Source organism: Podarcis tiliguerta (assembly GCF_965153285.1).
Source record: "Podarcis tiliguerta genome assembly, chromosome: 8".
Taxonomy (NCBI): domain Eukaryota; kingdom Metazoa; phylum Chordata; class Lepidosauria; order Squamata; family Lacertidae; genus Podarcis; species Podarcis tiliguerta.
Window position 1 is genome coordinate 23751901 of NC_139541.1, and position 24541 is coordinate 23776441.

At 45.3% G+C, this 24541-nt stretch overlaps 2 protein-coding genes across 4 annotated transcripts in view; one reads left to right on the forward strand and one right to left on the reverse strand.

The window, feature by feature from the left end:
* Positions 1 to 138: 138 nt before the first annotated feature.
* Positions 139 to 15399, reverse strand: CASP9 (caspase 9). 2 transcript variants are annotated; one of them, XM_083452213.1, is made up of 10 exons: positions 15124 to 15399; positions 13823 to 14036; positions 12050 to 12139; positions 11697 to 11734; positions 10350 to 10526; positions 9398 to 9487; positions 6903 to 7050; positions 3980 to 4138; positions 2922 to 3031; positions 139 to 1982 (listed from the first exon to the last, which is right to left on the reverse strand). In XM_083452213.1, the coding sequence occupies exons 1-10, from the start codon at positions 15253 to 15255 to the stop codon at positions 1890 to 1892; spliced, it is 1251 nt and encodes a 416-aa protein (XP_083308339.1). In that variant the 5' UTR covers positions 15256 to 15399; the 3' UTR covers positions 139 to 1889. The 2 variants fall into 2 exon arrangements, with proteins under 2 accessions (XP_083308339.1, XP_083308340.1); XM_083452214.1 differs by lacking the exon at positions 6903 to 7050.
* Positions 15400 to 15430: 31 nt separating this feature from the next.
* Positions 15431 to 24541, forward strand: part of DNAJC16 (DnaJ heat shock protein family (Hsp40) member C16) — a 29244-nt gene continuing 20133 nt past the window's right edge. Inside the window, exons 1-4 of one of the 2 annotated variants that reach the window (XM_083452116.1) lie at positions 15431 to 15855; positions 20071 to 20256; positions 21452 to 21518; positions 23328 to 23667. In XM_083452116.1, the coding sequence (XP_083308242.1) occupies positions 15446 to 15855; positions 20071 to 20256; positions 21452 to 21518; positions 23328 to 23667 (1003 nt within the window). In that variant the 5' untranslated portion in view covers positions 15431 to 15445. The remainder of the gene's footprint in view (positions 15856 to 20070; positions 20257 to 21451; positions 21519 to 23327; positions 23668 to 24541) is intronic. The other variant, XM_083452117.1, reaches the window with a different exon arrangement.

The following is a 24541-nucleotide window of genomic DNA, read 5'->3' on the forward strand; positions in this document are numbered from 1 at the left end:
CATCTGCTTCACCCACACACCAACAGAAATTTCTCCAATACATGCAAAGGCAATGACCACGTTGTCTCAACAGAGACAACCAAGGTAACTTGTCAGGAAGGGATGCATTTGCCAAAATGAAAGAACTCTCCAAGCAGCTTTAAGTCAGAAACATCATGTTTTTTATTTATATAAATTTATATACATTCTGATTGTAAATTTTTTTAAAAAAAGCAACCCTCAATGCGATTTACAAAAGAATAATGCCATAAAACCATCAGTAAAAACAGTTGAAAATTGAAAACATTTTAAAAAATAAATTAAAAACAGATTAAAACACCTGTCCACATTCTACATATCTGGGTAAGTAAAGGTAAAGGGACCCCTGACCATTAGGTCCAGTCGTGACCGACTCTGGGGTTGCGGCGCTCATCTCGCTTTATTGGCCGAGGGAGCCGGCGTACAGCTTCTGGGTCATGTGGCCAGCATGACTAAGCCGCTTCTGGCGAACCAGAGCAGCGCACGGAAACGCCGTTTACCTTCCTGCCGGAGTGGTACCTATTTATCTACTTGCACTTTGACATGCTTTTGAACTGCTAGGTTGGCAGGAGCAGGGACCGAGCAACGGGAGCTCACCCCGTCGCGGGGATTCAAATCGCCGACCTTCTGATCGGCAAGTCCTAGGCTCTGTGGTTTAACCCACAGCGCCAGACTTGCCTAAATAAAAGTTTTTTAGCATGCATCGAAAAGAGTACAGTGAACACACCAGCCCCATGTCAATAGGCAGGAAGTTCCAAAGTTGTGAGCGCAGCCACACTAAAAGATTGATTTCTTACAAATGCAGAATGAGTATTATGTGGCACCTGTATCAGTACTAGTTCCACAGAACTAAGCATCTGAGTGGGCATATTTGGTAAATTTGTCAGACAAGCACCGTAAAGATGGCTCAAGTTTCATGTAAAGCAAATTCTTGAAAGTTTCAGCAGACCTTCCAAAAATAAACTGAAACGGGCATGAACAGACACCACAAGGGCATGGAATTATCAAAATTATCAGGATGTGGGATGCTCTTCAGATCATGTTCTGTCCTTGCTCCTGCCACTGAGCAGTTTCACAGACAACAAAGTCTAAATAAGGAACAAGACAGACTGCAGAGAAATATAGATTTAATTGTGCACATACAACGTACACATCCTCTTCCCCCAACGAAGTGCTTTTTAAATTATTGGGTTGTAGCTGACCAAGTCCTACTCAGACTAGACCCGCTGAAAACAATGGATCTAAGTGAGTCATTTCCATGGATCCACTCTGAGTAGGGCTAAATTTGAAGACAGCCCTCTGTTATTCATCTGCGGCCTGTTTACACCTCCAACATGAGCTGGCTTAACAGCCGCAGCTTCCCCTCAAGCACTTTTGCAAAGGAAGACGGGCAACTGGAAGAGGTAATTTGGAATGCCTTCAATACAGACACAGGGAAAAGTAAGAAAGAGGGATCTTGAATTGCTGGAGGACACCTTGGAAGGAGGCAGGCTTTTGATGCAAACTGGTTTCCCTGGCCATTTTCTCCGGGGATCGATGGGTGATTCAGAAACCAGAAAGAGAAGAGGAATCTTTGTAGAGTGATGAAATTTGCTCTCCTGATGGCTTCAAGACGAAACAAATCCATAAGATCTGGAGATACCGCAGCTCTCTAGATATTGTTGGGACTGCAATTCCAATCATCCCAGACCACTGGCCATGCTGGCTGGGCATGATGGGAATTGTAGTCCAACAACATCTGGAGGGACACAGGCTGCCCTTCCCAGCCACAAGACAGCTGCTTCACCAGCATCTGGCTGCTTGACATCTTCTGTGAGGGGGCTGGTATCTTCCCTTGGGTTTGTTAAAGGCAAAGCTTCACCAAGGCTTCTTCATTTGGCTGTAAAGAAGAATCGCTTCCGGAGGAAGTTAAAACAGCCAGGCATCTGCTTATATTCCCCTTTTGCAGAAACGGCATTTGCTACCTGGGTGAGAGAAGGGAGAAACCATTTGCTCCACCTGTTCTTACACACAAGCATTGCATCAACAAAAGGGATGTTTCAAGCATCAGACAACAGAAAGATGGCTAGGTGGCAGGACCACAGCTCAGCCTTGGTCCGACTTTGTCCAAATTTATTTAGAATCATAGAATTGTAGAGTAGGAAGAGACCCCAAGGTTCATCTAGACCAACCCTCTGCAAGGCAGGAATCTCAGCTAAAGCATCCATGACAGATGGCCAAAGAACCTCTGCTTAAAAACCTCCGAGGAAGGAGATTCCACAACCTCCCAAAGGAGACCGTTCCACTGTCGAACAGCTCTTCCTGTCAGAAAGTTCTTCCTGATGTTTAGCCTAATCTCCTTTCTTGAACTCGAAGCCATTGCCTCAAGTCCTACCCTCCAGAGCAAGAGAAAACAAGCTTGCTCCATCTTCCATGTGACAGCCCTTGAGATATTTGAAGTTGGCTATTATACCTCTTCTCAGTCTCCTCTTTTCCAGGCTAAACTTACCCAGCTTATTCAACCATTCCTCCAAAGGCTTGGCTTCTAGACTTTAAATTAATTCTGACGTTAAGCCACAATATTTTGGGGTTTTTTTGCTTCACAGCACACGCATAATTCCACATAGAAGACTTCTGAGCCCACACACAACCAAGTTCTTACTTTTTTCAACATAATTAGTAAACAAGCTTTGAATCCAATACATTGATAGTGAGAAGCCTCATTTCCATAGGGATCAAGTTATCCAGTTATGAATCCCAAGGATCCTGCTCTGACATTGTTCTTGAGCCAACTGTGAGGAACGCTGAGGTTGCATCCTGCACTGCAGATTCTGTACTGAGAAGGAGGCTAGGGGAGATTGTAGAGTTCTTTCCAACTCTATGATCCTAAGCCAGGCCTCCCAGCTCAAACATGCAGCGCTTACCCTCAGAAGCATGTTGAGAAGGTCTTCGGAATGGGCATATTGTTCCAACACGTGATCCAGGGTTTCGACATACCAGGAGCCTGTGCACTTATTCCTCCAGGACACAAAACCTGCAAGGAAGGAATAGGGGGCAAACCTGTGAGAAGTTGTGCAGATCCCACGATCCCACAGAATTCTCTCTGTTTCTGTGTGAAACAGAGAAAGCGGAACTGGGTGCAGAAAGCCAGCTTCCTAAGAATCTCAGCAATATTTTGTTTTTAAAAAATCAAGCGTCTAGTCCTTATTGAGAATACATTCTTGAAAGCAGGGCCAATCCGTGGTGGTGAGCAACAGAAGAGCTGTTTGGCCTCGGGCCTCAACAGTAAGGGTAAAGGGAGCCCTGACCATTAGGTCCAGTCGTGGACAACTCTGGGGTTGCGGCACTCATCTCGCTTTATTGGCCGAGGGAGCTGGCGTACAGCTTCCAGATCATGTGGCCAGCATGAATAAGCCGCTTCTGGTGAACCAGAGCAGCACATGGAAACGCCATTTACCTTTCCGCAGGAGTGGTACCTATTTATCTACTTGCACTTTGACGTGCTTTCGAACTGCTAGGTTGGCAGGAGCAGGGACCGAGCAATGGGAGCTCACCCCGTCGCAGGGATTCGAACCGCCGACCTTCTGATCGGCAAGTCCTAGGCTCTGTGGTTTAACCCACAGCGCCACCCGCGTCCCGCCTCAAAATTAGACACTTGTGAATTTTTTGCTATTTGGGAAGTATCACAGACCAACACCCCTTTCACCCCTCATAGTATGCAAAGGTGCATCAGATGGATAGAGGGCTCCTTCTCTGTGGCCCATACCATCCAAAAGTTATGGGGAAGCACCTGGTTTTTTTGGGGGGGGGGCAGCTTCAGCCTACCATGTGCCGATCAACTCTGAATCTATCAGTCAGGGAGCATCTGTGATGCAAGGCAGAATCCTTACCACCACCACCCAAAAGCAAAATCTGAAAGAAAGAAACTGCAAGCACCTGCAGCTTTTTGCCTCCCTTCACTGCTGCTGCTGCTGCTGCTCACCTGGAAAAGTAGAGTAAGACACCAGGATGTCACTAGGGGTGGGCAAGCTGGCAACAGCATCTGTCTGATCAGAGCCTCCTGCAGGCACCTGGATGGGAGATGCATCCGACTCGACCGCAGAAGGGTCAGAATCCACTTCAAACCCTCGGTCCTTCTTCTCTAGAAAACCCAAGCGCACAGACCTCTCAAAAAACATCTACAATACATGAACCACACAATAGCATGTTTAAATGTTTTTTAAAAAACATTAGTATGGAAAATAATGGCCAAGAGGAAATAGGATTGGAAGACACAGAACTGGATGTGAATTAACTTCCAGTTCTTCCAATAATTAACTAATTATTGTATTCTACAATAGGCAAATAAATATGGAGTGTTGTTTTAATATATAATTACAGGGTAGACACTGTTAACAAAGACAAAAGGATTTTTTGTTTTGTTTTTCTTTTTTATTATAGTTCTTATAATGCAGCACTACTACAATGATGTGTTCAAAAACAAACAAACCATCCATTAGCAATTTAACACGACATTCAACATACATATATCCAAATATTATTATTTATTTCCCCCCTCTTTTTCCCCTGTGACTTCCCTCCACCCATGTTTGGCGTTATAAGCTTTATTACGGTATCTTTTAAATTGTGTTTAATCAGTATATTATTGCTATTGACCATGAAATCTTATCCGTTTTTCCTCTTAACTTTGTGGTTTTCAGTCTAAACATTATCAATAAATCATTTTTGGAACATCGTTTTGCCATATATTAATCTACGCCTACCCATTCTTTCTTTAAATTTTGATAAGATTGCAATCTGATTGCTGCCATCAAGACGAAAGGATTTGTTGTTTTCCAATGCAGAGGAACAGTTCCTGATGTTATTGGAGGTAAAGTTGCTATGTCGGAGTGCAGGAAGAGGACTGCTGACATTTGGACTTTTTGTGCAGAAGGGGAAATGAATGAATTTGAGACATTTGGGTCTGTAGATTGGGAAATCACTTAGCAGAAGCAGGAATAGCTGAATGTCACCCTAGAGAGAATACTTCGAATAATATTTTTATCTGTAAATGATGAGCGGAGAATCAGAAGCCCTTTTTATTTCTCACTCCCCCCACCCCCATTCTTATTATTTTTGGTGTCCTCTACTCTGGGTCATGGGACATGGGTGGTGCTGTGGGTTAAACCACAGAGCCTCGGACTTGCTGATCTGAAGGTCAGCGGTTCGAATCCCCGCAATGGGGTGAGCTCCCATTGCTCGGTTCCTGCTCCAGCTCACCTAGCAGTTCGAAAGCGCGTCAAAGTGCAAGTAGATAAATAGGTACCACTCTGGCAGGAAGGTAAACGGTGTTTCCGTGCACTGCTCTGGTTCACCAGAAGCGGTGAAGCTGTACGCCGGCTCCCTCGGCTAATAAAGTGAGATGAGTGCCGCAACCCCAGAGTCGGCCACGACTGGACCTAATGCATAGCTGCCAAGTGTCCCTTATTTGAAGGGATAGTCCCTTATTCCAGCGCCATGTCCCGCTCCTGTCCCTTATTGATAGCTCCTCTCCCTCCCTCCCTGCCGGCTTGGCTGTGTTGCTCACCCAATAAGAAGTCTAAGAACAACGGGGGGGGGGGGTGGAGCTTGCATGCCTTGTGTGTGGCTAGTTAATGCAAGCTGAGGGGTTGTTTGAATGCTGGACGCCATTTTGTTGCACGTGCTGCTGCAAACTTTGCAGTGCAAAGCCAGGCCGGGGAGCCATCTTAAGTTGAGGCTGCATAGGCCTTGTGGCGCATGTGATTCAGATTCTATTCAGTTGAACCTCTGGTTACAAAGTTGGTTGGACAGTGTTCTCGAAGCTACCAGCATGAGTTTGACGAGACTGCAGGAGGACAGGAAGACTGGAGTGCCCGGAACAGGTGAGGCCGCAGGTCCCTTATTTTGGCTGCTGGTCCCTTATTTTCAAGGCTGCTGGTCTCTTATTTTCAAATCTGTAAGTTGACAGCTATGCTAATGGTCAGGGGTCCCTTTACCTTTTACTCTGGGTCACTGTGGGGATTTTACACACCTGAAGGTGGTGCATAGTTGACAAAGGACCCTGTGTGAGAGGCAGGGAAGGGAGGATCTCCCAGGGTGGGAGGCTGGGAGAAGAAATGGAAGCTCCCAGGTGAGAGCTTAGAGGGAGATCCTCCTTCTGTGGAGACAAGGGTTAAGATCTACCTTGGAGAGAGGACTTTCTATTTCCTACCTGCCCTCTTTCTTTTTTGGGTTTTCATTTAGATTTGTTTGTTTTTTCTTGTACGGCATGATGAAAAAGTTCCATTAAAAAAAATTGGGGGTGGGGGAGAGGGTTAGACAAATTCATGGAAAGGAGGGCTATCAGTGACTACTAGCCATGATGGCTATGCCCTGTCTCCATGGCTGGAGTCAGAAAAACTTCTAAACAGCAGTTGCTGGAAACCACAGGAGGGAAGAAGGCTCTTGTGCTTGGGTCCTGCTTTAGTTTTTCCCATTGGCCTCTGTGAGAACAGAATGCTGGACTAGATGGGCCATTGGCCTACTCCAACGGACTCCTCTTAAGTTATTAACTCCCTCCTCATTCTGAAACCGCCTTCAATCTTGAACGCAACCTAGTTTCAGTGACACACTAGCCCCTTCCAGTCATTGTTTTCTGTTCTGGAAACTAGCCCTTTGTTTCCTTTGGCCTGCACACCTGTTTGTGGTCCTCTTAGAACAGCCTTTCTCAACCTGTGGGTCCCCAGATGTTGTTGAATTACAACTCCCATCACCCCTAGCTAGCAAGGCCAGAGCTCAAGGATGATGGGAGTTGTAGTCCAACAACATCTGAGGACCCACAGGTTGAGAACCACTGTCTTAGAACAACTGCCAACTCCCTCCAGGTCCTGGACTCTGAGTTCCCAGAGGCCTATCAACACACTCACCTCCTCCACAAGCTTGAATGAAGAAGAGCTTGGGTTTCCCCCTCAGGCTAGGGCAATGGGTCCCATTGAAGTAGCTGACAATCTTTTCCACAGCGATGGACCGCCCATCTGTGCCATAGATTCCACCGGGAAACTGAATGTGGCTTGCCTGCAAGGAGAGAACCGGTGGCTGGCAATGGTATCCAAAGAAATTGATGCCAACTTCCAGGTACCAAGCCTTCTCTGATGTCTCTTTCCTTGCAGGTGGCCTTAAAAGATGTCATATATTTAACAGGCTAGCAATTCCTAGACCTTCCACAATGGCTACTGCCATGCACCCTACATGGGGATGCCCTTGAAGATGGTCTGGAGGCTACAGCTACGCAAAAAACATTGTGCTGCCACCAGTGTTTCTCCTACTCAGAGTAGACCTATTGAAACTGATGGGCTTGGCTCACTTGGGTTTATAAATTTCAACAGGTCTATTCTGAGTAACATTTAGGTGGATAAAACCATTTACCTGGCTGGAGAACTGCACTGCAAAATTTGGAGAAGTGTGAATTTCAACGGATGGAATATTGTTTGGAAAGTGCCTGTTAGGTAGGTTTGCCTTTAAATGCAAACCAAATTAAATTCCTTAGTGCTCCTGTTCAGGGTTGCAGCCAGCCACACCCTTTTCCAAACTACGCTATTCCATCCTTTTTTCCTCCCTTCCTCAAACAATCAGCATTCCATGTCCACTGAGCATGCTCCATCCTGTTTTGGGGGTCCCCATCCTTATTTCTCTTCTACATTTACAGTGGTACCTCGGGTTAAAAACACCTTGGGTTACAGACTCCGCTAACCCGGAAGTAGTACCTCAGGGTAAGAACTTTACCTCAGGATGAGAACAGAAATTGCACGCTGGCGGCCCCATTAGCTAAAGTGGTATCTCAGGTTAAGAACGGTTTCAGGTTAAGAACGGACATCCGGGACAAATTAAGTTCTTAACCAGAGGTACCACTGTACTTTGGCAAACCTTGGGGTCTCCCCTGAACCCTGCCAACAGTGCCCTCATGTGGGTGAATGTTGCCATCTTGGCAACAAGAAGGATCAATTTATGAATTGCTCCCCATGGAACATTCTAAAGCAACTTAATAAAATTATAAAAGCATCAACAATAAAAACAAATTTAAAAATCTGGGGCGCAAACTAGCTTTTGCCTCATATGGAAATATATGCAGAATCATTCAATTACAGTGGTACCTCAGGTTAAATATGCTTAAGGTTACATAGGCTTCAGGTTACAGACTCCGCTAACCCAGAAATAGTACTTCGGGTTAAGAACTTTGCTTCAGGATGAAAACAGAAATCGTGCTCCAGTGGCGCGGCGGCAGCAAGAGGCCCCATTAGCTAAAGTAGTGCTTCTGGTTAAGAACAGTTTCAGGTTAAGCCCGGACCTCCAGAACGAATTAAGTACTTAACCCGAGGTACAATTGTATATAAAAATGTGGTGGTTATGTAAGAAAATACAGGTATTCTGGAAGAGTATTCATTCAGAATTGCAAAAAAATGCTAAAGATCTCTTTTAATAGAAAAGCAGAGGCCTATCTGCTGGGAGTTATAGATTTGGATATTCCGCAAAAAAGATGGCTATCTCTTTATACGCAATGGTGGCAGCAAGAGTTCTCATCGTGGCAAAATGAAACAGTATTGAAATTCCCTCTGTACATGAATGGATCCAAATGCTGACAGAATATGCCGAATTAGATGGTCTATCAGAAAAAATAAAGAATAAATCAAAACAGGAATTTGTCTCAAAATGGGGGGTTTTCAAATAATATTTGAAATATAGTAGTTTAAACTTTGTTGCAGCATTTGAGAAACTTCAGTAATAGTTGCAAGTTAGACATAAGAGTTAAGATATATTAAGAAAAAGTTAAATCATGATAAAAGTGTGTATTGGCAATAAGTAATATGAAATTGAAATGAGGAATAGATAGGAGATCAGGTCTATAGTGAATACCAACTTATGTTTTATTGTTTGTTAAGAAAAGTTTATGTTTATAGTGGTACCTCGGGTTAAGTACTTAATTCGTTCCGGAGGTCTGTTCTTAACCTGAAACTGTTCTTAACCTGAAGCACCACTTTAGCTAATGGGGCCTCCTGCTGCCGCCACACGATTTCTGTTCTCATCCTGAGGTAAAGTTCTTAACCCAAGGTATTATTTCTGGGTTAGTGTAGTCTGTAACCTGAAGTGTATGTAACCTGAAGCGTATGTAACCTGAGGTATCACTGTATTGTTATTCCTGTGTGTAATTCTGTATCTGTGTTTTCTCTTTTTTATTTTCTTCCTGTATCAATAATAATAATAATAATAATAATAACAATCATATAAAAATGGATCAACTAGAAGACAGGCGATTTAAGTTTTCTTTTAAAAAGAATTTTGAAGAGCACCATTTTACAAAGAGACAGGTCTCTGCCCCAAGGGTCTTACAATCCTAGGATGTGAATGGAGCACCAGCCTCTCTTACCTGACAGCCATGGGAAAGGAGGACGACCAGGCAACAATCGAGAGAGCTGTGGTCTCGCGTGGCCAAGCTCTGAAGCTCCGCGACAATCTCCTGCAGATATTTCCAAAGGTCTCACGTTAAAGACACCCACATCAACACAGCTGGTAACCTCAGCTCTGCCCCCTCTAGAAACCCCACCCTGGTATCAAAACTGCTGAAAGAAAGCATCAGGTCAAACCCTATGGGAAAGGACACACTCCTTAATCATGCAGGTTCTCACACTGTAGGCTGGAGATGATGGATGAGGGGGGAAGTGCCATCATCTCCTTTCCAGCTCCTGTTCCTTATTTGGGTTCCCTGTTTGGCTGTGGGGCTGGAATTCCCACTGCAAGGAAACATTCCTTGGGGGCTTGAGATTGTCAAGACTAGTGATTGCTAGGGAAATAAAGCAGAAGAGACATACTAGATCAGGCCAAAGGGATCCTATCTAGTCCAGCATCTTGTCTTTCCAGGGGCCAATATATATATTTTTAAATCTGAATCATGAAATCATTGTAACCAGCCCTGAGACATGCTGGTGAAGGGCAGGTAAATAATAATAATACAGTGGAACCTCCGAAGTCGAACAGATTCCATTCCAGAAGAACTTCCAAAATGTTCGTAAACCAAAGCGTGGCTTCTGATTGGCTGCAGGAAGCTCCTGCAGCCAATCAGAAGCCGTTGAAGCCCCGTCAGACTTTCATGTTCTAAAGAATGTTCACAAACCAGAAGAGTCACTTCCGGGTTTGTGTCGTTTGGGAGCCAAAATGTTTGACTCGCAAGGCATTTGGGATCCAAGGTACAACAATAATAATAACAACAATAATAACACATAACAACAACAACAATAATGAGACCTGAATGTGAGAAACAGCAGCCCATACAGTACTGCTCAAGGCTGTGTTGTTTTCTGCGTTGGTTCTGAAATTCTCACCTGAGCTTTAAGATCCCGTCGGGTCAAGACCTCAAAGCGTAAGGATCTAAAGCGTTTCTCCAGCTTCTCACAGTCCACATCGGACCCAGCCCGGGAGGATAAGCCAGAGGTGCAGCTGAAGTTCACATTGTTGATGATAAGGCAGTAACCATAGGGGTCCGTTCTCAGGACGTAAACCTGTCAAGCAACATTGGAGGTGGGAGCTAGAACCAGCTTGTTTGCCATCAAAAGCGTCCAGGAGAGAAAGGTGAACACAAATGGGCTGTCAATCGATGGGCCTGCCCATCAAATGTGGTCTGCGAAGCTGATCCTGGTAACAATCTGGCCCATGGAGCCAAAAAGGCTCCCCACCCCTGAGCCTAGGGAGAGCGCTGCAAGGGCCAGTTAGAGAGGCCAGGAGACATGTATTTGGGCCCTGCACCTGAGGTTGCCCACTGCTGGTTTAGCCGGAGGTGGGAGGAGACCAAGTTTCCATATATTAAACAACCCACAGGAGCAAGGCCCAAGGGTATGTCTCAGAAGGAGAGGTCAACAGCTGAGGCTCTGTGAGTGGGAGGCCCCAGAAGGCAGAGGGCCTTCTTGGTAGTGGCACCCGCGCCCTGTGGAACACCCTCCCACCAGATGTCAAGGAAATAAACAATTATCTGACTTTTAGAAGACATCTGAAGGCAGCCCTGTTTAGTGAAGTTTTTAATGTTTGATGTTTTATTGTGTTTTTAATATGCCCGGAGTGGCTGGGGAGGCCCAGCTAGATGGGCGGGATATAATAAAATTATTATTATTATTATTAATCCCAAGCATCCCCATTAGAAAGAGTTTCAAGGAGCAGTGCATTGCAAGGGGTTGAATTAGATGAGCCGGGGGGGGGGGGTGTCCCTTCCAACTCTACAATTTTTTGGTTTTAGGAAAGGCCTCTTCTTGAGGTATGTTAGGCAGTACTGTGCCATCATGGGACAAAGGCAACCTTGTTCATATGTTTGCAAAGGTTTTTATAAGTGTGTTCTAACAGACAAATGGGATACCAATAAAGAATAATAATTTTCACCCAGTTCATCATCATCATTTATATCTAACCCACCTAAGAGGCTGGGTTTCCCCAGCCACTCTGGGCGGCTTAACAACAGAAGGTTAAAAATACATTAAAACATCAGTCATAAAAAACTTCCCTAAACATGGTCACTAGTGATTCTGGCCAACGTACCACACTAGCCTAAGCACTGTATGTGGGATGCCTATGAGCTGCCACAGAAAAAATTAAGGTGCACAAAAATTAAGGGGGCTACCCATCCCCACCCACCCGCAAGCAAACCCTAAATATGCTGATTGCAGAAATGGTAATAAGCTAACCGTTTCAGTGTTCCTTCTGGTATTTTCTTCTACAGAGCCTAGAGAATGAGACAAAGATCAAAATATAAATATTTAGAAATATATTTTATATAAAGCAGTGGACCCCCCCCCCCCCCGTTTTTCAAAAGCCAAGCCATGGACACCCTACTTTTGAAAATTCTGATATCTCCATGGTAGTTTTTGTTATGTGGAGGGATACAGGTCGGAGCTAAACAGTATAAATTAAGAGCATTTGCAGATAGTTTTTGTTATGTGAATGGTGTCGCAGACCCACTGGGTGAGTTACACACCATCAACTGGGAAATCTTTGTAAGAAATCAAAATCTAACGTAAGAAATCTGATTTCTCCTTACCCCGAGTGGCCGTGATGTCACGGGATGGTTTCTGGCGTCTCTCATTTAGTTCTTGAACAGGAAAAGGCAAATTTCCAGAAGTCGTAATACCTGCAAGGATAGGGTCTGCTGTGTTTCTGCACAAGTTTCACGTGGTGCCAAGATTTGGGGTGTGCACGCATGTACTCCAAGTAATTGCTCTGTCATTATGGGTTCAATGCATTTGGGATGCATTCAGACTGCAACAATTATAGGCCAACCACAGTACAATTAAACCTGACCATTAATGATGAAACTGGTATAAAGTTTCCTATGAGCAATGCAATACAAGCAGCCAAATACTTCACTTGTAAACACTGCACAGATGCTGCATAGCAGCAAGAATTACCGTATTTTTTGCTCTATAAGACTCACTTTTTCCCTCCTAAAAAGCAAGGGGAAATGTGTGTGCGTCTTATGGAGCGAATGCAGGCTGCCAAGCTATCCCAGAAGCCAGAACAGCAAGAGGGATTGCTGCTTTCACTGCACAGCGATCCCTCTTGCTGTTCTGGCTTCTGAGATTCAGGATATTTTTTTTCTTGTTTTCCTCCTCCAAAAACTAGGTGCGTCTTGTGGTCTGGTGTGTCTTATAGAGCGAAAAATACGGTATCTACGGCAGGGGGTGGGAAACCTGGTGCCCTGCAAACGTTGATCAACTACAACTCTCATCTTCCATGACCTTTGGCCATGGGAGCTGGAGCTGATGGGAGCTGGAGTCACAGGTGAGCCACCCCTGCTTTAGAACAGCCCCCGGGACCCAGTACCATAGTGTAACTGAGCAAAAATTTGCTTAATGGAAATAACAGGATTTTCTCCTCCTCTCTAGTCCCATCCTCTTTCTCCTTCTGACATGTCCTTGCATCTGTTTTAAACTGCAACCCCTCTTGCATAGGAAGCCTGTTCTTCATAAAGCATACTGATTTATATTCTACAATAGACCCCCTGACCATTAGGTCCAGTCGTGGCTGACTCTGGGATTGTGGCACTCCTCTTGCTTTATTGGCCGAGGGAGCCGGCGTACAGCTTCCGGGTCATGTGGCAAGCATGACTAAGCCGCTTCTGGCGAACCAGAGCAGCGCACGGAAACGCCGTTTACCTTCCCACTGGAGTGGTACCTATTTATCTACTTTCACTTTGACATGCTTTCGAACTGTTAGGTTGGCAGGAGCAGGGACTGAGCAATGGGAGCCCACCCCGTCACAGGCATTCGAATCACTGACCTTCTGATTGGCAAGTCCTAGGCTCTGTGGTTTAACCCACAGTGCCACCCGTGTCCCTTTTATGTTCTACAATAGCCTTCCTCTAACAGCTTCCCATCCTAGCCAAATAAGAGGGATGTATCAAGCATGCTCAAAATAATCTGTTTGTAGAAGTTTTAAAAAAGAATAATACTGAAATATAACAATGAAAACATGCAAGCAAGGTGCCAGCCATGTCCTTTCCCAAAAAAATCCATTCCATTTACCCTGCCTCTCCTGGTTCCCTGCCCCCATGCTATATCTGCATTGACTGTTTTAAGTGTGTGAAGAGTATAAGAAAAGGAGGGTATATGGCATGGAGTGTCTTGGGAAAAGGTATGGCTGGTTGTTAGCTTGAACAGGAATGCTCTACACCGCAACACTGGGTTGCAATATTAACAACAAATGGCCTCTGTTTGTTTTTCACCCTGATTTCTATAGATACAGTTTCAGGACCATGGAGGCATGCTAAAATGAGGTTATAAAATCCCCAACAAGATCAGAGAAGAAATCATACGTGGATCCCTTGGTTCAGAACGTGGACGGATTTCAACTGGCTTTAGATCAGCTGGGTGCAACTGTGGCTGGTCACCTCCTGCATGCAGCAAAGCGGCCAGGTCATTCTGTCCACTTTCTTGGAGACACCAGATGAAAGCAGGGAACGCTCGCTTCCCACGAGTCTGCAGGTCAATGACCAGCTGCCTGGCCTGGTCTCGGCGTGTACCTGCTTTCTGAAGACAAACGAAAGTTATTCCTCCTGGCATTTGTAAACCAAAAACTTCACAAACAGTGCATGCATACTGGAGAAGAAAACGGAGGACAAAGGGCTAGGCAGCAATATTGAAATCTAGAGCAGCCTTGCAGACAGCAAGCAGTCAGCAAGTCAGGCCTTTGTTGGGGCCGGTGTTGTTCAATAACTTATATATAAAGATTTGGATGAAGGAATTGAGGGACGGCTCATCAAATTTGAAAATGACACCAAACTGGGAGGGGTAGATAGTCCCGGAGAAGGTAGAATCAGTACGACCTTAGCAGATTAGAGAACTGCGCCAAATCTAACACAACAAATTGCAATAGGGACAAGTGTATGGTTTTACAATTAGGCAGGAATAATCAAATGCACAAATATAAGATGGGGGACACCTGGCCTGACACATGAAATGGATTGAGAGATCTTAGTAGACCACAAGCTTGACATGAATCAACAGTGTGATGCAGCAGCACCTTCACCCAACCCCCACCCCATCTTGCCGGACTACATATCCCATTATCCCTGGAGTCAGAGTCCAACAACACCTGGAGAGCCACAACTTCCTCATCCCTGGCTTAAGTCACACTTTCAAAATGATGTCCATTTTCTGGGTGATAGTCTCAGTAGTCTCAGTAATGTTTTGCTGAAAACAGTTATGTTTTCAAAATTTTAAATTCTGGACTATTTGTAACTTCTGCATTTTTTTTACTGAATGCCATTCTGGACAGGCGCTGCCCCCAGAAAAGCAGCCTAAAATATTTAAGGCACCCCTGAAACTTCTCTCAGCAGCACAATCCTATCTGTGTTTACTCAGAAATAAATACTATAACAATGGATGGCGCTCACCACCAGATAAATGAAAGCAGTCCAAGAGCCAAAATAGACACAAGGCAGAGTTCAACGGGGCTTACTCTCCTGTAAATGCACATACAGGATCACAGCCTCAAATACTCCCAAGCACTTGAGGTAGGATCAGCCTTTTAGGAAGTGAAACTTGGGGAAGGCTGGAAGAGATCCCTTGAGAACAAAGGGGCCGCTTGTGCGGGGGAAGGGAGCAAAAGACACACCTGGATCTCCTCGATCATATCCGGGGTGAAGATCTCTTGGTGCAGCAGCAGATCCCAGAGGGGTTCCACTTGCAACTCCTTCACTAGGCGCAGCCGAGCCCGCCGCAGCGACTGCCTATGATCCTCCTCCATGGCACCTGCTGCGCCGCTTCTTCCGGGAAGGGAGATCCTCCCTTCGACACATCAGGGGGCTCCGCCCCCTCTGACGTCTCAATTCATATAAGGACACGAGAGACTGACTTGCTATCGCTTGCTTGGCATCCTGGGCGACGCCCCTTTAACCCTCTCACTCCCGGAGCCTTAACGAGGTTTAGGACAGGGGATGGGGCTGCGGCTTCCTACGCATGCGCATGAGTTCCCGAGCGTTCAACCTCTTTTCCCACCATGCACCGCGGCGGCACTACCAGCGCCCCACCTCCCGTCGTTTACCTCCTTCTCTCCCGCCCGTCTGTCAAGGGAGGCGGGCCTTCGCCGCGCCGGAAGTGAGGGCTCGCTGCGCCATCTCTATGGTAACGGCGGCCAGAGGCGGGGCCGCCGAGCCGGAAGTTGGGACCGGGGAGACAGGAGCCTAGGGTGGGTATCTGCGAGCGCCCTTCCTGCCCACTCCGCCCCACAGAGGCGCCCCCTTCTCTCCTCCCACCCGGCGGCGGCGGCGGCTGTCCTAAGTAGCCACGTGACTTGGGGGTTGAGAGGGAGGGATGACTCTCTAGCCCTCCCAGGCCCTTCTCTCTGGTATGGAGGACTAAAGGTGTGGGGATAATGGGGGGGGGGGAGACGAAACCGTGGGGAGGGTAGAGTCGAGTGCCGTGGCGGGGGACTGCGGGAAGCGCATAATGGGGGGCAGGAGAGAAGGGGCTTAGCCCTGGTGCGATATTGCGTGGTGACAGTTGCAGGGCGGGGGGGGGGGGGAGGTCCCCTCTTGGAGGGCAGAGGCCTGTGGAGGGGGGCACATACCTGTCTTGCATATGTCCTTTTCGAAACCGCCTCCTGCTGAATTCCCGTCCAGGCTTTTCTCGGAGGAGCTTAAGCTAAGGCGGCATTCATGGTTGTAGTGGTTAAGAGCTGTAGACTTGTAATCTGGTGAACCGGGTTCGCGTCTCTGCTCCTCCACATGCAGCCGCTGGGTGACCTTGGGCTAGTCACACTTCTCTGAAGTCTCTCAGCCTCACTCACCTCACAGAGTGTTTGTTGTGGGGGAGGAAGGGAAAGGAGAATGTTAGCTGCTTTGAGACTCCTTCGGGTAGTGATAAAGCGGGATATCAAATCCAAACGATTCTTCTTCTTCTTCTTCTTCTTCTTCTCCCTGACTTGAGTGGGGATTTGGACCTGGGTTGTCCCAGGTCTCCCCTCAACACTCTTTAACCATTTAAGTGTGATGGGGGTGCATCTGTCTTATGTGGGGGTGGGGGCTTGCTGTGTTTAGATCCTTGGTGAGGACTGTCGCACCATGATCGTTAATGGAAACCTCCGCTCTCACCCTAATTTTATTATTTCTGTTGGAGAGGCTAACAGCCTAGTTGACGAAGCGCGCACACAGTTATAAAACCCAGTACAAATGTTTTATGCAATTATTTCAGTTTTACAGAGCTATGAGTTATAGCCATTGAATACAATATGCCGTTATGAAGTGGGCGAAAATACAAATGGTCATGGGTAGCAGGAGTTCTGCAAGTCGGGATTCTCATTGAGGGGATGGGACTCTCTCTTCCGCGTCCTGCTTGTGTGTGGGAAGCTGTCTTGTTCCCAGTCTGCATTGGTTTGTGTAACTCAGTCTTGCCTATGCCAGTGTTTTTCAACCTTAGCTTGCCTGATGTTGTTGGACTGCATCACCCCTGACTATTGGCTAAGCTGGCCTAGGATAATGGGAGTTGTTGTCCAACCTAGCCTAGCCTGGTGAATAAACCTGAACCTTTCTCCACACAAAACATGTGCAACAGATGCTCCTAACACATGTAAGAAGTTTCCTTTCAATGTACCAGATCACTGGGACATCTCACTCAGTGTTGTCTACATGCTGATAGGGAGTTGCTTTGCAAAGCTTCAGACAGGGGTCTTCCTCATGCTCCCATCACACACTCACACACACATCCCTATTGATTGAATCTGGGATCTTTTGCATGCAAAGATGATTCTCCTGAGCTACAGCTCTTATGTATTTTGTTATTAACCATGATCAGGAGGGGATCTTAGATGCTGTTAGTGACAGCAACAAAGGAAGGGTCTGCTTGTGAGCTTTCCAGAGGTAACTGGCTGGCCTGGAAATGGAAGTTTGGAAGAGTATCTACCATGATAGTTTAATGGAATGGAGCAGGGATGCTTCTTAGGACTGGGTGCTGAGGGCTGTTTGCACAAGAAAACAGTTGCCTTCATGGGCTTTTTTGTGAGACTTGTAGAACCTGCTGGAAGTCAGAATGCAGGATTACATTGGTTTCTGCATGAAAAGAATGTTCTATTGATACTCGTACCGTTTTCTGTTTCCAGTTTATTCTGTAGCATAAAGTACCAAAACTGTAGCCAGACTTTTGAAACCTGTTTTGGTGGTGAGGATGTTCCAAGGGGAAAAAAACTGGAAATGTTTCCTATCTAGATTAGAGTATTTTCTGATGCCCTACAGAGTAATTTAGTTTAGCATGTTTATTTTTAGGGATTTTTTTTTGGTGGAAAAATGAAGGCCAGTGTTTATTGCTGACATCTCAAAGTGTGAAAACCCCTGCCCCAATTTGAAAAGATTATTTTCTCATACATCTATATATTTCAGTAGGAATAATAACTTCAATGCAATTGCTCGTATTTGATGACTAGTCCATAATATCTTATGCTGTATAAAATTTGTTAGTCTATGCCACAAGATTCTTTGCTATTTTTGCTGCAACATAGCTGCCACTCTATAAATCTCTTCTATGTAACACTGGCCAAACATCAATCTTCTTTGGGTTTGGGATGAATGTTTTGCCATTTCGTCTCCTGCCTGTAGTCCCTGGCTTTATGTATATTTTTGGAGTGAAATCTGTTTTAGGATCATTCTTAGAGGCAAGTCTCATTGAGTTCAGTAGGAATCATTCTGGGTAAATGTGCATAGGATTGATACTTTAGCCATCAGGTGAAATAAGTTTTTTTTCAGTGTTGTCATTTTCCTATAAAGTTTTGAACTGAAACATTTTCCGGTGTCCTGAATTAATTAGGATAAGTTTTGGCATAGTTTACTTACATTAAGTAAACAAAAATAATACACATGCCATACTCATTTTTCACACCATGTAAGTATTTCAAAAGATTTTTCAATGCCTCAAATCAGCTGTCCTCAAATATTTGTGTTTTCTTGGTGGGGAGGAGAAATCAGCAAAGCACATTTTTAATGTGGTTTTATATGTTCAAACAAATTCAGAGCTTGGGTTGGATGTTATTATTAGTGGACTGTTTGTCACTGTTTTAAGGCATGGCAACTCCTAACTTCCTTTACATTAGTTACATTTTAAGGAGACGTTGGAAATGGTTAATGCACTCCTTTTAGCAAAAGAGGTGAGAGGCTATTTATGTATGCTTCCTAGGAATAGTCACCTGAAAAATGTTAATTACAACGTTTGAAAGTGCCTGGTTTGATTGGTGTTGGCTGAGTTCACAAGCAGCCTTAAAATTATGGCTTACCAATCATGGATTTGTTCAGCCTAAATAAATCACAACCCTAGCTTTAGATATAATGCAAAGCTACTCCTTTCTTGGTTTATTGATCTGCTCCTGCCAAGGGAGAAGCAAAGGGGAAGCAGTTGGGCTGAGTGTGCTGGCACATAGTATGAACGCATTATGGTTTATTCAGCTAAAAATCTTGGCTTACTGTTATGTGCAAATGCAGTCATTGTGTCCATTCATGTATCATTCATTATAACTGGTTTGATGAAGATGCATTTCCAGAAATGGAAGTTCATCCATAGTGAAATAAAATGGTGGAAAATATTCTGATTTCTGATGCCACCAATTGCTCTCCTTAGTTACTGTTAGGTATTCACCCCCTTCCCCCTCAGTTTCCTTGACTGAGGACCATTTAAGCTCCATCCAGGTGTCTGCTTGGCAGTCCAGTCTTGCAGCTCACATGTAGCTTTGGAAAAGGGATAACCCCTGTGCTCAAAGTGAGAGAAGACAGCGATTTGGGCGGTTAGGCCAGACTCAGGTATGCCCCCTTGAAAAGAAGCAGGATGGTAATCATCATCATCATCATCATAAATTATTTATACCCCGGGCAGGTGGCTAACATCAAAATATGAAATACGTTAAAAACATAAAGTCAACCAATCAATTAAAATACAGCTTAAAATCAGATTAAGATCAAAATAAAATCTGATGGCAACCCACGAATTATAACTATAGGGGGTTGGGGACATTAAGTGCTCATCAGGCCCAACTGTTTGTGCTGGTCTTATATGGGCCGGTCGGAGGAGTTAGGGAGGCCACTTACATGCAGGGTCTTATAAAAGGATCTTATGAAAGGAGGATCTTGTAAAAGGTGGGGGGTCAGACTGGGCCCTGACCAAAAGCATGGTGGAACAGCTCTGTCTTGCAGGCCCTGCGGAAAGATGTCAAATCCCGCAGGGCCCTGATCTCTTGTGGCAGTGTGTTCCACCAGACTGGTGCCAGGGCCTGGTACCCAGCCTCACCCCACTTCAGTGGCTGGGATGGCCTCAGTCCCTCCAAATCTATCTGCGTGGGGGGTCAAAATGAGTTTTAAAAGAGGAAGTGGCAGTGTTGACATCAGGGTTCTCTGAAAGGCTGTGGGAATTGTAGGAGACTAGAATGGAATCAAAGTTTCAGGGCCACAATGGAGGTGAAAGGGAAGGTGGTGACCATTGCAGAAAGAAGCAGCCAGGCCTAAGACTTGGGACCTTGAAACACCTGTATTGCAACTTTCCAATGTCTCATCCTAGATTTTCTCCCTTTGAAATCTCTCCTGTACAGGTTACCTGCAGGGGGGGAAATGGAAATGAAACGGCTAAGCGTCTCCCTGGTTGTGGTTTTGTTCCTTGTCCTGGTCCTGCAGATCTTGTCTGCTGTCGATTTTGATCCATATCGGATCCTTGGAATCAGCAGGACAGCTAGTCAGGCGGACATTAAAAAGGCCTATAAGAAGCTTGCCCGGGAATGGTGAGTGATTCATGAAATGGAGCTGGAATCACAGTGTATCGTGCTTAGCTGCTGTGCTGAAAAACCGCCTGCCTCCTTCTTAAAGGCCTGCTAGCCTTTCTTATCATGTTGTGCACAGCTGTAGACAGCATGAAAAATGAGTGTTAGTTGGGGTAAAGAACCCAACCTGAGCCTAGAGGTCCATAGATGTTGACTTACTAGCGAGCCATTATTTTGGGTTGCTGCCAGTCCTCCACCTTCTGGCATGCACAGAGGGCTTAGGAGAACATCAGAGTTATTCCTCATTTGTGCGGGGTATGGAGGAGTTAAGAAACAGTAAGAGTCCGGCTGTTTCTTCGCTGCTGAAGAGCTTCAGCTGAAATTAGACCTTCTGGGTGTCCTGCTTGCCAGATAGCCAGATAGCTGGATGCACTTGCTCCTGTTGAGCTGCTATATTTGTGGTTGCCTGCACAAGCCCTAAGGATAGAAGCAGCTCTGTACTGGTGGTAAAAAGGGAGCCAGCAAAACAAGGTGCCTCAAGGAGGAATACTAGGGAAAGTACTAGGGACGCGGGTGGTGCTGTGGTCTAAACCACAGCCGCTTGGGCTTGCTGATTGGAAGGTCCGCGCAATGGGGTGAGCTCTTGCTGCTCTGTCCCAGCTTCTGCCAACCTAGCCGTTCAAAAACATACCAGTGCAAGCAGATAAATAGGTACCACTGTGGCGAGAAGGTAAATGGTATTTCTGTGCGCTCTGGCACTCGTCACAGTGTCCCATTGCGCTAGAAGTGGTTTAGTCATGTTGGCCACATGACCTGGAAAAGTTGTCTGTGGACGAACACCAGCATCCTCGGCCTGAAGCGAGATGAGCATCACACCTCATGGTCGCCTTTGACTGCACTTAATTGTCCAGGGGTCCTTTAACTTTATCTACCTTTCTAGGAAAAGTATGTGCTGGTGGGCAAAGACAGGGAGACCCAGGTAGCAGAGTCTGGTAACTCTGTCTTTGCATATGAAATGTTTGTGCCTTAATTAGTTCCAATTCTCTCTTCACATCAGGAATCGACCCCCTGTAGTAAACCTGTTCAAACATCAGATTAAGCCTTAGTGACATATTCTTTAATTAGTGTCAGTTCTACCTGCACAGTGCCAGGGTTGAACTAAACCCAACAGCCTTGTGATCAAACTGCTCATGGTCTTGTTTTCCTTCCATTCCAGGCATCCTGACAAAAATAAGGACCCAGGAGCAGAAGATAAGTTCATACAAATTAGCAAGGCTTATGAGGTATTGGGCACACTTTTCTAACTTTCATATTTGTTTTCATATTTGAGTATTTTCATATTTGAGTGTTTTCATATTTGAGTGTTTTCATATTTGAGTATTTAAGGCTTCTTTTTTAAATGCAGCCTTTACTGTAAGGATGGGCAGTCCTGCCTCTTCCCTGCCCTGGGTCTGGTGTTCTAATTTAATACCTGCTGCAGTTTTGCCCTGGCTTGCCACACATGTAAATCCATAAATGTTACAGTGCCCAAAGTGATCACACTTGGGAGTAAAATCTTACTGAGTTTCAATCAATCATTTTATTTTTGTACATAATTACAAAAGATACATAATTAGCAAAAGTAGTCATACACATTAAATAAAACACCAAAAAGTACACATTGAGCAATTTCCACTTAAATCATAAAAAGATGGAAAGTAAAATTAATATCAGTAACAGCAGCAACCCTTGCCTCCAACAAAACTCCCTAAACAATACCCCAGGCCAAGAGTCTGTTCAGCAGCCTCGGCTTTCGTAGCTGGAGTCAGTCAGGGCCCCTCCCTCCCAGGCCAGGTGGAAAAAAGCCTGCAGGGCAGTGAGCAGGTCTTCCAGGACTCACAGGTAAGGTGGTTCAACAGGACTTGCTTCTTAGTTAACTGGGTATAATTATGGTCTAAGGGGCAAATTAGATGACTTAACAAGAGATAAGAACAAAGGAAGATAGCTGCCATGGCAATATCCATTGATAGTCCCATCTTCCTAGGGTTTGTCTTGCCTAGGGGTAGCCAACGTGGTGCCCTCCATATGTTGGACTACACCTGTCATCATCCCTGGCTGGGGTTGATGGGAATCGAACTTCAACAACTGAACATTGGTTAACTATAGTCTAATCCCCTTTTAAAGCCATCATCTTGTGGCAATGAGTTCCATGAGTTAGTTACATCTTGTGTGAAGAACTGCTTTCTCTTGTCTGTCTTGAATCAGCTGGCAATCAACTTCTTGAGTGATACTTAAGTTTTAGTATTAGGAGGGGGTGTTCTAGCCCAGCTTTCCCAACCGTTGATGCTTTCCGGATATTTTGCACTACAGCTTCCATAATCCTGACCAGTGGCCATGCTAGCTGGGGCTGATGGGAGTTGTAGTCCAAAATATCAGGAGAGCACCATTTAGATAATGGGCCTGTTTTAGTGGTGGCGAAATTTAGCCATCTGGATAAAGTTCACCACTACCAAAACAGATCTACTTTTGCAGATTGGAAAAAAAAGAAAAAACCCCCCACAAAACTAGGATTAATATGGAAATATGGTAACTAGGATTAATATGGAGATCCTGGCATGGAATTTTCATCTTGTAATGTCTTTTGAAAAGTAGTGTTTAAAATGTTATTATCACAGCAATGATATTCCTCCAAGGAACTCAAGTTGGCGTACATGGTTTTCTCTCACCCCATGTTATCCTCACAACAACCCTGTGAGGTAGGTAGGTTAGGTAGGTGAGTGGCTGGCCCACGGTCACCCAGTGAGCTTCATGGCCAAGTGTGGATTTGAACCCTGATCTCTCTCAGGTCCTAGTCCAAACACTAACCACTATACCACACTACCTGTTCTATTTACATAAGGCCATCCAAATACATTGGGTTGGATCCAGGCTGATTTGGTTGAATTTAGACCCTGTCGAAATAGGCAGGATGCAGTCATGACTTGTTGCAGACTTATTTCATTGGGATGCTCATTCAGTTAACTTAACCTAGACCCAGCCCATCGCTCCTCAGTATTTCACAAAGCATAAACCGGTAACATACACTTAAGAGCGTTGGTGTTTGTCCCAAACAGATCCTGTCCAATGAGGAAAAGAGATTAAATTTTGACCGCTATGGCGATGTGGGGGAGAACCAGGGCTACCCCCATCAGCAACAGTCCCAGCACCGCCCGTTCCACCCCTTCCACGAGAGCTTTTATTTCGACGAATCCTTTTTCCACTTCCCGTTCAACTCGGACCGCCGCGACTCCTCCGACGAGAAGTACTTGCTGCACTTCTCACACTACATCAACGAGATTCTGCCCGACAGTTTCAGAAAACCTTACCTCATCAAGATCACGTCGGACTGGTGCTTTAGCTGCATCCACATTGAGCCTGTGTGGAAGGAGGTGGTCCAAGAACTTGAAGGGCTGGGTAAGAAGAGAAACGTGTTTGGATTAGCATCACCTGCATCCAAAGGGTTTGGGGCAGAAAAATGCATGATTCTACCCTCTCCCTGGCCAGTTTTGTGGCATTCCCAAAGCAAAGGAAGGATTAGACTCTGATTAATAGAAGACACACAGAGGCTTGACCAGCAAGACTCTGGGAGGGGTGTGTATAATTCCTGTCCACCCTCCGGCTCAAGTTGTTTTATTCCCTTTTACACAGTGTACGTAAAAATCAATTAGATTTCCTCTGAGCATTTCAAAAAAACCCCACGTGGGGACAAAGTTAAACTACAAAGCTAATTTAAGCATGCATACTTCTGGGGTAAATAAAACAGAACTAAAAAGGAGGAATGCATTCAGCAACCTCGGAGGTCATAAACAACAATAAACATGATAGGAAGGATGGCAAGGAAGATAGGGATCTTTATCACTTTCATGTGAAAAACTATTTCCTGGCCCTAAGATTAACAAAATTAAGTAAGGCTACATCAAAGAAACTGCCTACTATCTTTTATGACCCAGGATGCATGCCTGGCAAAGCAACTGGCAACTGGCCTGTGTCCTATGGTGCTTATACATTGCTTGTCAGACAGAGAAATGGGCAGTAGAGAAAATGGCCAGAAATGCAGAGGCTTGTGGGATTTCATCAGAAATTATTGTCAATGAATCGAACCCAGTGAATGCCATGCTTTCATAGCTGACACAGTGGCTTGACGCATATTTTATAATTCCTCATAATAATCCCACCTGACCCCCACACTCTGGATATTTGCACTCCTACAAGTTTGAAGCCAGTTTGCTCAATAGAAGATGCATGGACTTAGGGTTTAGCTAATCTCCAAAGGGCAAGCCCCCCGCAC

Bases quoted from the DNA above. Each gene is read 5' to 3' on its own strand.
- CASP9 (XM_083452213.1), bottom strand. From the start codon at position 15,255: ATGGAGGAGGATCATAGGCAGTCGCTGCGGCGGGCTCGGCTGCGCCTA. The intron at 10,527-11,696 runs GTTAGCTTATTA...GTTGCTTGACAG, and splicing joins CCAGAAGGAACACTGAAACG to GTTTACGTCCTGAGAACGGA. The intron at 7,051-9,397 runs GTAAGAGAGGCT...CTCTCCTTGCAG, and splicing joins TCCTTTCCCATGGCTGTCAG to GCAAGCCACATTCAGTTTCC.